The sequence below is a fragment of the Lepidothrix coronata genome, unplaced genomic scaffold (genome assembly GCF_001604755.1).
Source record: "Lepidothrix coronata isolate B3197 unplaced genomic scaffold, Lepidothrix_coronata-1.0 Scaffold2, whole genome shotgun sequence".
Taxonomy (NCBI): Eukaryota; Metazoa; Chordata; class Aves; order Passeriformes; family Pipridae; genus Lepidothrix; species Lepidothrix coronata.
Window position 1 is genome coordinate 5,175,389 of NW_016690182.1, and position 11,541 is coordinate 5,186,929.

Sequence of the window (11,541 nt, forward strand, 5' to 3'; positions counted from 1 at the left end):
ACTACTGATGCAATTTCACATGCAGGCAGTCAAATAACATATATACTGCAGGCTCTGACAAAATTATTTTAGATAATATTATGCATTTTCATAGTAATTGACAGTTCTGAATTCCAAAGCAGTTATTCACTTTGTTTTTGTAGCAATGGCACTGATATACATTTATATAGCAATATAATTAAATATAATATTATATATATTTTATATAATAAAATTATACTATAGCAGTATAATTGAACACATCCTCTTTGGAAAGCATTGAAAATTTTATTACTTTAAAGAAGAAATTTGCCTTCATTGAGCTAATGGAAAATAAGTTTTCATGGTAATCACAGTATGTACTTTCACTGGTCTTTCATTTGGAATGTGCTCAGTCCTGTACGTCACCAAGGTTATAGTTTCATTCCATTTTTTTCCAAAGTAGGGCAATAGGTTGTCTGATAATATGGTACCTTGTCAATTTTTAAAGAAGATTCAATCTGTCTGTCAGCGATCACTACAGAGATCATAGGCTTATGTATATTCTACTACTGAAATTTTAAGGGACGTCCTCTTAAGAACTAAGATGAAAATCAGGGCAAGAGGTGGGACAAGGTTGCTTAGCTGACAAGAACTGGTGGGGAAATGTGCTGGAGCAGCTTGATCCTTGGGGTATCTTGAATTAGGGGGCATTGTGCCAGAAAACTAGGAGGGATTTATTTTAAAATTTACTATTAAGGTACAGCTGCTTATTTTTCTGTGAGCATGTCCATTAAGCTTCTAATTACTGTGCTGTTATCAGTACTTTTTTGCCCATTTTGCATGTTTTACTGCAGGTAGCACGTGTATATGCTCTCTGCTGTGTTTTTTTTCACATAAATGCTGTGTATATTTCCCCCAGGTTTTTCTTTTCCTTTGGTCTGCTCCAAACACTTTTGGGACTGAAAATGTGAAGATTGCTTCCTTTGTCATTAGATGCTTTTCTTTCTGATGAGCTCCCACGCACTACCACTGCTATAGGTGTCATTCAGGGCCAAGGCTGGATAGTCCAATTTTTTTCTGTATTTAGTTCTTACTGTCCAGCTGAAGAATTAAGTATTGTAGACACCATGCCATCTCTGTCTGGTGATAATTCCATGTGGAATGGTTAGCCCAGAAAGAGATTGTTCAGTAGCAGTGTGTTCTCTGCATACTTTTTGGACATCATATATAGTAGCATTATGGACTTAAACCATATCTAATATGCCTACAGTGCCTGAAATTGGTGTGACTGCTTTGGGACCTGCCTAGTGACCTTGTGGAAAGGTGGGATGTTTCATCCACTAACAGGAAATCATCCTGTGACTTCCCCTGAAGTTTTTATCCACATGCTTTTGCAGAGAGCTATGAGAATGACAGAAATGTAGAGGGAAATATAGACATCTGTTAAGAGAAGAATATTTGAAATCTATGTCCACTTTCTATTCACTTGAAGTTGATGGAAAAGGTTTTCTGATAAAATTCTGCTGTGTGATAGGACTGTTTAAAACACAATGGCATAGTACCAAAATTCGAAAGGGAAATGGATTGCTGTTCTCTTGATGGTGAGAAACAAAACTAGCAAACTGAATGATTGTAAGCAAAGGTAATTTTGCCAAACTGAAGTGTGATCATGTGTAATAAACAGTAAGATCATGTGTAATAAAGTGTTGTGTGAGACATGGCTTCTGCCTGTGTTCATGTTTAAAGGAACAAGTGTCATTTGAAACTGAGTACATCTGTGATAGTAATCTAAGCTAGAGTGAAGAAGTTTTAAGGAAGATGGAATTATTTCACTAAAATGTTTCTGGGGGTGGGGGGGGCTGTTATTTAATGCTTATTATTAGGGTGAGCACTACTCTAACATATGTTTTGTCTCTCCAGGGGGAATTACCCATGATACTTTCCAAAAGGAACTTATGTGTTTTGACCCTGACACAGACAAATGGACTCAGAAAGCTCCGATGACAACAGTCAGAGGTCTGCATTGCATGTGTACTGTAGGAGACAAGCTGTATGTTATTGGTGGAAATCACTTTAGAGGAACCAGTGATTATGATGATGTTCTAAGCTGTGAATATTACTCACCAACTCTAGACCAGTGGACTCCAATTGCTGCCATGTTACGTGGGCAAAGTGATGTTGGGGTTGCTGTCTTTGAAAATAAAATCTATGTTGTTGGAGGATATTCTTGGAATAATCGGTGCATGGTGGAAATAGTTCAGAAATATGATCCAGAAAAAGATGAGTGGCATAAAGTATTTGACCTCCCAGAATCCCTTGGTGGCATTCGAGCCTGCACTCTTACTGTTTTCCCACCGGAGGACAATTCAGGGTCACCGTCTAGAGAATCTCCTCTTTCAGCACCTTAGAACCATCCCTTGACTTATGATGTTGTAGTAACACCTTTGCACTGCATCATGGAGTCTGTTATTTTTCTTCAGTAGTTTCTGTTAGGCTTAGCCTACAGCATTTCGTACAATTACTGGGAAAAAAAAAAAAAAAAGACTTTGACATTACTTGTGCTGTTTGTTTGGCCTAGAATGTTTGTCAAGTGGTTAACAAAAAAGATGTACTCGCCCGAGCCAAATGTTTAACAAATGAGAGGATATTGTCTATAAAATGTATGAACTAGGTACGTTATTAATGTTGTGTATTGGATGTGAGGTACCTTATAGCTTACATTTGGGAGCCCAATGAGTCAAATTTGAAGATTTTTGTATTGAACACGTTCTTTCACTAAATTTCATAGTTGAAATCCTTTTTCCTTTCATTTTTGACTGCAGATGACAAGGGGAGGTAGACCACATCAATGTGAACTGTCCGAAGGTTGCCAAGGGGCCTGAGCTACCTCCCTCTTTTCACAGAGTATTTTTGACATATCTGTTTACCCACCTGAATTTGTGGGTGCTTTCAGAGCATATGAAGTTTCTTAGGCAGAGGGGAGAAATAAAATAATTTTAAAATATTAGCACTGTACAGGAAGCGGACCTTGTAGAGCCGGGAGTTTTTTTATAACATATATCGAGTGTTTTTCCTGAGTCAGTTGAATGATGCTTCAAATAAAACATTTTAAATATCTTCACATTTTTTAATTTTTTTTTTTTTTTTTCAGGAATTGGCTTCCGCTTGCCTGGGAGCACACACTATTAACAAATGGGAATTCAGTGCAGTTGTATACTCTGTTGTATGCCTGTACTGAATATAGGTAGTTAAGGGCTAGAAACAGTAACTTAAGCCACTGAATTTGACCAAATCGTTCCATCAGATCAAGTTTAATCTACCTTTTCTCCTTTGCTGTTGAGATAACTTGCATAATGTGTCCTCTGTATAGTCTCAGTTAATAAGGTTATTTAGCACAAAACGCAGCTTCAGCGAGAGAGCTGCTTTTGCTCAGTGAACTTGGACTACCACGTTTTACCTTCTTTTGTTCAATAAAACTTTTAACTGCAGTTACCCAGTCTAAGCTACCTCATTAATGTATTTGGTTTTCTTCCTCTGCCTCACTGTCTCCAGGATACACATTACGTATATCTGTGTGGGTAGATGAATTTGCCAGGAAACCAATGCAGAAGTGATCATGAATGGGTATTTTTGACCTACTTTTAAGAAACTATTTTGGTCTGATGTGTTCATTTTATTGTTAAGGACTGATGAGAACTATTACTTGGAGAACTATTGCTTATGTATGCAGCCTTTTAAATTTACAGAAATCTTTATCTGCTCCTAAATACAGTGCACTGCTGACAAATTGCAGCTCTGATGATACCATCCTGCTTGTTCTGAACTTCCCATCTTATGTTACAAGTAGTTTTGCCAATGAGCACAGTCACAGGGGTATTCTCTGGGGAAAACTGTTTAAATCAGCTTATTTTATTGTGTTACCTATTAACAATAACCAAGTAAAGCTTAATAAACTTTTGTTGGGAGTTTGCTATTTGTATTTCGTCCCTGCTTGATGCATCAAGCAGCAGCATTACTATGGTGTCAGTTTTGGAAGTACTGATATTTATTCTTTATGCAGTTTACTAGTAATGATCACTGCCAAAATCTACCTGTAAACTTTAGGTTTTGTGATTGTTTTGGTTAAAATCAAAATTAATTCTTCCTCTTTAAGGTAATAAAATCTTAATTCTACATGGCTGTGCAAGGTTGTTACAGGTGGAATAGTGACACCAGTGGATACTCTTGGAAAGTAGCCAGTGAAGATAAATTGACTCATCTCCCTAAGAATACTCTTCTAATGCTGTGCAAAGCACTGGATAGGAAAATGTTGCTGTGTTGTTTAAGTATGCCATTTTAAGTATGTTGAAGTATGTCAGTCATTTAAGTGTCACATGCTACTAATTTTTTTTTCCTATCTCAGAGACCAGATTTTAGACCCTGCTTGAGCTTAAATCCTCTGAAATCCATATTCAGTTTCTCTTTATTAATTAAACTGAAAAGTACTTGAAGGAGTTGCAGTTCCTTTTGGATAATGTAAATATATCCTGCTACTTGTATGCTGGGGATGAGGAGACACACTGTTTAAAAGTGGGTATCTTCACTGGCATTCTCTGTCTGGAAGAAGGTTAGGGTGGGTTCTAACCATTCTGAGATGGTCTGAAGTCAGGATGTCAGTTTTGTGTCTGAGCCTTGAATAGCCAGGAGCTGGTATATGGCCACAATATAGAGATTTATTTTTTTTAAATGACTCATTATCTGTTACATGTAAAGTGGAAGAATTATTTTTGAACGTCATTTTGACATCAGTGTTGGACACAACATAGTGGATTAAATGTAGTGCTTCAATCAAATTAATCCTTGAGGGGTTTTTTTGAATATCTCCCTGTGGATTAAAGTGTTCATAATGACATTAGTTAACATTTACTCACCAGGATTGAAAAGCAAACATCAAAGATTTGCCAAAAACTGCAAACTGTTTTTTTGCTGTAATGTAGTGTAAAATGACTTAATATTTATTACATCTTTCTTAACCGTAGCATAAGAAACCCTTTCCATCTCTGAATCCACAGCTGTAGGTGTACATATGGATACAGCAAATATTCCATCTCCATTATCAGTAAGGCTGCCTGTATGAAGAGTGAGCTTATCTTGGTAACTAGAGCCAGCAGTGTCCACATGGGGACCAGCTGCCTCTTCTTTTCATAAATCTCAAAGTCTTTCATTTTGCAGTTGTAGTACCTAAATAAGAAAAGCATCTGGATAAAAAGCAATTAGTAGATATTTGATTTGAATGAAATTAAGACTACGTGGTGTGCCAGCTGGGAGAGCCACGGGAGCTGTCTGCCCTCTCCCGATGATGGCAGACCCACACTGCGATCACAAAATTCAGTCAGACTTTGCTTTTTTGGTGCCCAATTAGCAGCAAATGCCAAAAGTGCTTACTTTTGGCATATACAACTCAGCAAAAAGCCCTGCTGACATCCCTGTAAAACACAACACTCTAACTTGAGACATCTGAGGTGACATTTCCTTTGTGCTGTGTTTTGAGATAGGACAGGAGCAATGGGGAAGAAGACCTGGGAAAACCCAGGTTACGTGAAGTTTCTTTGCCCTGTCACATCAAAGAGTTGAGCATCTGCAGATATCCAGTTTTCAGGGGTTCCCTTTCCCTTAGAAAGTTGTGAAGTCCAAGAGCCTGGCCCAGGGAAAGCAATTCATGGCAGGATCCAGCCTATCCTGGGGCATTTACAGTCTTGGCATTCTTGGGATAGTGGAGTTGTGCTGAAGGGATGAGCTCTGATGGCCTTTCTGAAAGTCCCTTGTGTGGAAGAATCACTTTACCTGTTCTCAGTGAGTTGTTTGCTCATGAACAGTGTTATTTTTAAATTGCCCATTCTGTTTCTGAGGAGTGGAATCTTCAGGGAGTAGCATTTTAGTAACAGTCAGAAGCTCAATCCAGTAGCCTGGTTCTTTAATGGAATAATGGAAATCTTGGATTAGGGCAGTTTGCATACAGATAAATAGAATTTTCCCCAAAAGCTTACAGTCTTAATCTGATGAGCTGGTTGGACATAAAAAAATAATTTGATGCCCCAGCAATAAGTGCAGTACAAACATCTGGAGAAGTTTATAACCAAAGAATTGGAGATTACCTGATCTGGAAAGATCATAGCACCTTTTTTTTTTTTTTAAAGTTCACTCTACCTACTAGAATTGTTGTTCCTTCTTGGTTTGCCCTTCAGCTGTTAATTACCTCACCTTTACATTGGTGTCTGAATCTGCTGGTCACTAGTTTTTTAATCCCTTGGTTTTGTAGCTGACATCTCTTACTTCCCCTGCTCCTAATCAGAATCAATAAAACTGAAGCTTTTCTAGTGGCACAGTCCTTATGTCAGGGGACAAAATAGCCCACTGCTGGCATGTAAGGTACTTCTGATAAATATATTCATAATTCAGCTTGTGCTTACTTAGAAATATACAGGCAGCTTTAACCTAGTGAAAGGTCTGTGTGTGTTGAAGGAGTAATGTGTGCCCCATTTCCTCCTGGCACCTTACGTGGTGTGTTGGGTTGTGGTTACCCAGAGATCTGGAGGGTGAGTCAAGCTCTCATGTAGCACTTTATGCTCTCTAAGCTCTGTGAAAGTGTTCTTTACTTGCACACCATCTGTAGCTTATCAGGTATTTTTTCTTTTGTATTTTAGTTTACCTGTGAATAATAGTTCTTTGTGTACAAATGTGGTCAGAAAAAAAAGTCTTAAAGTGCAGTGTTATGTATACTTTGCTTAATGATAACGTTTTTGGTCCTGTGAGTATTGCAGGACCCATTCAGCTGTGAAAAGGTGATTGCAGTTTTGAGAGCAAGCTAGGAAATTAGGATGGCTTTCCTGCCTGTCACCAGTTCACGTGTTCTTGTCACCGGTCTTTTACATGTCATTAAGTGAACTTTTCTCTGTCTGTAGGCTCCCTGTTTTGATGTCCAGCTCTGTTGGACCTGCTGATTACCCATTCTGGGGAGAATGTGGTGGGATTTGTTTCACAACCTATCTTACTCAGTTAAACATTATGGCTAGTTTTTGTCAGGAATTCTATCATCTGTGACACACAGGAGTCCTCCAGAGTTATTTAATGACCAGGTGATTTGTATGGAAGATGTAGCCCAGATAACCTGGGAGTGGTGCTACAGTAGGAACTATGAGTGGTTGACATTCTGGAAGGGATGGTCTCCTGTGTATTATTTTGGCTGGGTTTTTTCCCTTTTATTGGGAGTATTTATTGCTGCTATTTGAGTTCTTAACTTTTATTAATAAAACAGATAATGCCTCTCTGAGTCTGTAGTGGGAGTGAAAGGTTCAGCTGGTTCTTTCAGAGCTATGTGCTGTCAGGCTATCCACATAGTTATTAAAAGATTTTCTATGTGGAGCTCTGTTTCCTGAGCATTTAGAAGAAATCAGTTTTCAATGTGAAAAGATCTCAGATGAAAATGTGTTTGGACTGGAAGGAAAAGCCAGAGTTTTTTGTTTGGTTGGTTTTTGGGTTTTTTTTAGACTTTGTTGGCATTATTCAGTGGTTGGTTTGGACACTGAGCTTCCACAGACTGTGTAGAGTGATTTTTTTTTCTTTTTTTAAAATAATTTATAGTTGGCTTAGGTGAAGCAAAGCTCAGTTGTTCATACCTGCTTACACTCTTGGCTCCTGTTGCTGTGTTCTCCCTTAGACTGCAGCATTCTGTGCTGTCTGGCATTTGTTTCCTCGTGTAAGAGCATCTCCTGTCTTCCATGCTGCCTGTTGATTGTGTTCCAAAATAAATCTGAGCTTGGATTCTTGCATCTGAAGTACCTGTGGAGCTAAAGATCATGTGGAGTCATGGAATGAGGGCCATGGCTTTGACATTTAATTTCCCACCAGCCCCTTGCTGTTTTGCAAGATGTTCCCAAACCCAGCTCAAATCTGTGTGCAGGAGGCAAATCTCTCAGGCTGAAAATTTTAGTTACCTTGGCATATAAAGACCACCAGAGTTTCCTCATCCTCTTTTTTAAGGAGTTTTGGGTACCTGAGCTGCTGAGTCCTCTGGAAGGGGACAGATGCAGTAACTCTTTGGTTAACCATTCATTTTCTTGGCCTTTCTTCTGTGCCCAGATGGAGATTGCAGGAGGGAAGGTCAGGGTTTGGTCACACTTTCCAGCTCTCAGTAGAGAGCAAGATTGTTTACTCTCATCTGTCTGCACAACACTGCAGGAAAAAGAGCTGTAGGAACATTTCAAATTTTAAACATTGTCTCGCAGAATAGTATCAATTAGGAAAGGAAAAATTTAAATTTAGTCTGTTTTAACCTGTGTTTGTCATAACCAGGATTGTTCCAAAATACTTGGCTTCTGTTGAATTAACAACTTCGCCTTTACCTTCCTTGTTCAACATTACTGTAAAAAAATTGCTTGGTTTCTTTTCCATTTGTTTTTCATTGCTTGTAACCTTTTCTTAGAAATGTGGAAATCATTTTCCTTACATGTTTTATGCACCGAAATAAACACACCAATGATCACCTGAGTCCCCTCCCCATGTTTCTTACTCAATGCCTGCCAGTATATCTTTCCATATTTTTACCCAAATGCTTGACAGCTGTCAATAAATGTCATTACAGAGCCATATAACTCCTGCTGATGGGAAAGACTTTGACTTGGTCATTGACTATATTTGAACTGCAATTCAGAAGCTGCTTTGATTTTCAATCCAAGTTCACTTCTCCTATCCCTGGTGCAGGTTCTTGAGTTACACAAGGTTGTTCCTCTGAAGCTGGGAGAACATCACTCTCAACGAGTCTTTCTGGGAGGGAGAGCTGCTGTCCCTTTGGCATGTTTTGTCAGGAGTTGAGGGTGTTAGCAAGGAAAGTATTGTTGCTCTAAATAAGGACAGTTAAATAAATCCCCAAGTCTGTCTCTGAAACAGAGAAAGATTGTTTCTGTTGATATGCCACACTATTAACATTTGACTTTGTGTATATCTGGGATGTCTCAAGTGCTCATATCACTTGAGTTGTGCCCTAGTTCCCATGAGTCAGTGTTTTCCATATAGTCAATTCTGAATAATGTTTTCATATAGAATATTAGAGGATATACTTTTGTGTTTTTTTCCAAACCCTTTTTTAAAGCTGTTTTATGTATCTAGCTATTTTAGCATTATTGCATTTAGTTAAACCCAGCAAACATGGAATGTCAGGTTTTGTTTCATCATTCAGATGTTTTTGGAATTGCTTCTCCTTCTTTTTACTGCACAGTTTTAAGGAGGGGATGTTTCTTCTGGTGGCAAGAAGAAACAAAGAAAAGGAAACATCAGATGCCAACAGGACTATAGTATATGCTGTCAGCAGCTCTGCCATTTGGGACAATTTTATGACTTACAATCCTGTCAAATTTATCTTGTGTAGTAACTCAGGGGGTTTCCATTTGGCCTGCAGTGACACAGTGCTGGCAAACATCTTTGCATTATTCCCCAGTCTGTGACTTTTGTCATATGCTGTGGAATAACAATGCAGACTCACCTGCACGAAGGCACTGAGCCTCAAATCCCATCTCTGCTCCTGCCTGGGGGACAGGTCCACGCCCAGAGCCAGGGGCCATCACAGGGCACCCCTGTCCCTGCTGGGCTCCAGCCTCTGGTGCTGGGGAGCTGAAGGTTGGGAAGGGAGCATGGGTTTGGGAAGGCATGTTCTGCTCTGCCTGTCTGACCAGCAAGGCTCACAGCAGGGCTCCTGTGCAGAGCCATGAAAATACCTTCATGCAGCAACATGGAGGAAGGATCTTTTTTTATATCCTTGATTGTTCATCAGAATAATTTGAATCTTGGCTCTCCAAAGTATAGGGCAAATTTGAGCTGCAGTCATTGCATGTAGGGGTCACTAAGAGCAAGTCTAGATGAGATCACTCAGTTTTAGCACTCATCAGCCACTGATTTTGGAGAGGGTCAGGATTTCCCCCCCCCTAATTTTCTGCCAAGTCCTTAAATATTTCTCAGACATTTTGTGTGTCTGATTCCAGGCAGGGTGGGCAGTGCAGATGCTAAGTAGTTAGGGATGTGACTGAGACCTTGTGTCACCAAGCTTATGTCCTGTAATTAGAGATGCTGATCAGAAAAAAGCTGTGACCCTGTTTGCTCTCCCCCTCTTTACTTGCTCCCCAAAGAAAACCCATCCTAACTGTAAACTAACATTTTGATTAGACCAGGCATTAGACTGGGAGTTTTAAAAAGGTGCCTCATTCTCCATATCGCTCCTCATTTTTGCTGTCTATTCCAAATTAAGATGAATTTTTTTGTCTTCTGTTAACACCATGTGGAAGGAGAGACCAATGCCATTTGATAAAGAGCTGCAGCTTGCAGCTTAGGGTTACTCCAGAAAATACACTTCTTAAGGAATCACTTTTTATTTTCCTCTTCCATATTTATACACTTATAAATGTGGACTTTCTGGAATTTAGATAATTTGATAGAGATGACGTGTGCCATATGGTCTTTAGCACAAATTGCAGCTTCATTAACAATTCACTGGCTGAAGGAAATAGCAGTTTCTCTTTTGAGCAGTATAAAATCAGCTTATCAATTAACAAACAAATGAAAAATTGAAGGAGTTTCTTTTTACAAAAGCCCCTGCTCTGAGTTTTCTCCCCATGCCCAACATAGATCTGACTGCAGCATCAAACATTTAGACCCTGTGTTCATTGTTACTGCTTGGCCACTGGAAATGGGTTAGGGTTAAGCAGAGGAATGCTCGATGTGTATGATGCAAATATGAAAGCTAATAGGCGAGTGAAACCTCTGTATTGCTAAATCTTAAAGGTACAATGTTTCCTGAGAGTGGAGGGAGGGACCTGCTGGAAGATGCCTTGAATGCTGTAACTGGTGGGCAAAACCAGTGCCCTGAGAGCAGGAGCATCATGAACCTCCTGTGAGAGGTGTTCTCCAGCACTGCGGCTCCTCCGTTTCACTGTAACCAGCCCTGCTGTTTGCCCAGGTTCTGTGAGCAGGATCTGGGTGGGGAGCAGGGGAGAGCAGGGCCAGAGTCTGGGAGGGGCACCCTTGGCCTGGCCTGTTCAGGGGGTGAGTCTTGGTCAGAGAGTGTGATATGTCTTTATTTTCCTAATTCTGTTTGCTGAAGGAAGACCTTTTTCTTTCCTGTTTCTTTTCTAAGCCACCTGGAAAGCCTGTGTTCCCTTATGCATGAAATGGGAGCCAGCAGTTTCTGGCACTCTTTTGATGCTGGTTCTCATGTAAGGTTTGAAGGGCTTGTTTTCTCCAACTGTTTAATGATATTATTTTATTTTTTTTCTGAAAAAGCCCTAACATTTTGTGATCCACCTGAAGATAGATGTTGGGTCAGGTGACATTTTTGGTGTCAACAGCAAAGACTGTGCTGTCATGTATCTGTATTGGCCACACACAGAAGGCATACAAGAACCTATGACCACTGGTTATTTTATTAAAACAGTTCTTGAATTGCTGCAAGTAACTGGGCTTGTCATAGGAGTAAGCAATTGAAAGTCTGGTGTGGTACAAATTAAATATCTGCTGTGGTACACGCTGCCCCTCCTTGCTCTGAACTCATCCCTG

The 11,541-nt window shown here is 39.6% G+C and overlaps 1 protein-coding gene across 5 annotated transcripts in view; it reads left to right on the top strand.

Annotated features, from left to right (window-relative positions):
• KLHL13 (kelch like family member 13) overlaps positions 1–8,487 on the top strand; it is a 74,404-nt gene extending 65,917 nt beyond the window's left edge. For all 5 annotated transcript variants that reach the window (XM_017818185.1, XM_017818195.1, XM_017818166.1 and 2 more), the window contains one exon: positions 1,882–8,487. In XM_017818185.1, the coding sequence (XP_017673674.1) occupies positions 1,882–2,369 (488 nt within the window). In that variant the 3' untranslated portion in view covers positions 2,370–8,487. The remainder of the gene's footprint in view (positions 1–1,881) is intronic.
• The last annotated feature ends 3,054 nt before the right edge of the window (positions 8,488–11,541 follow it).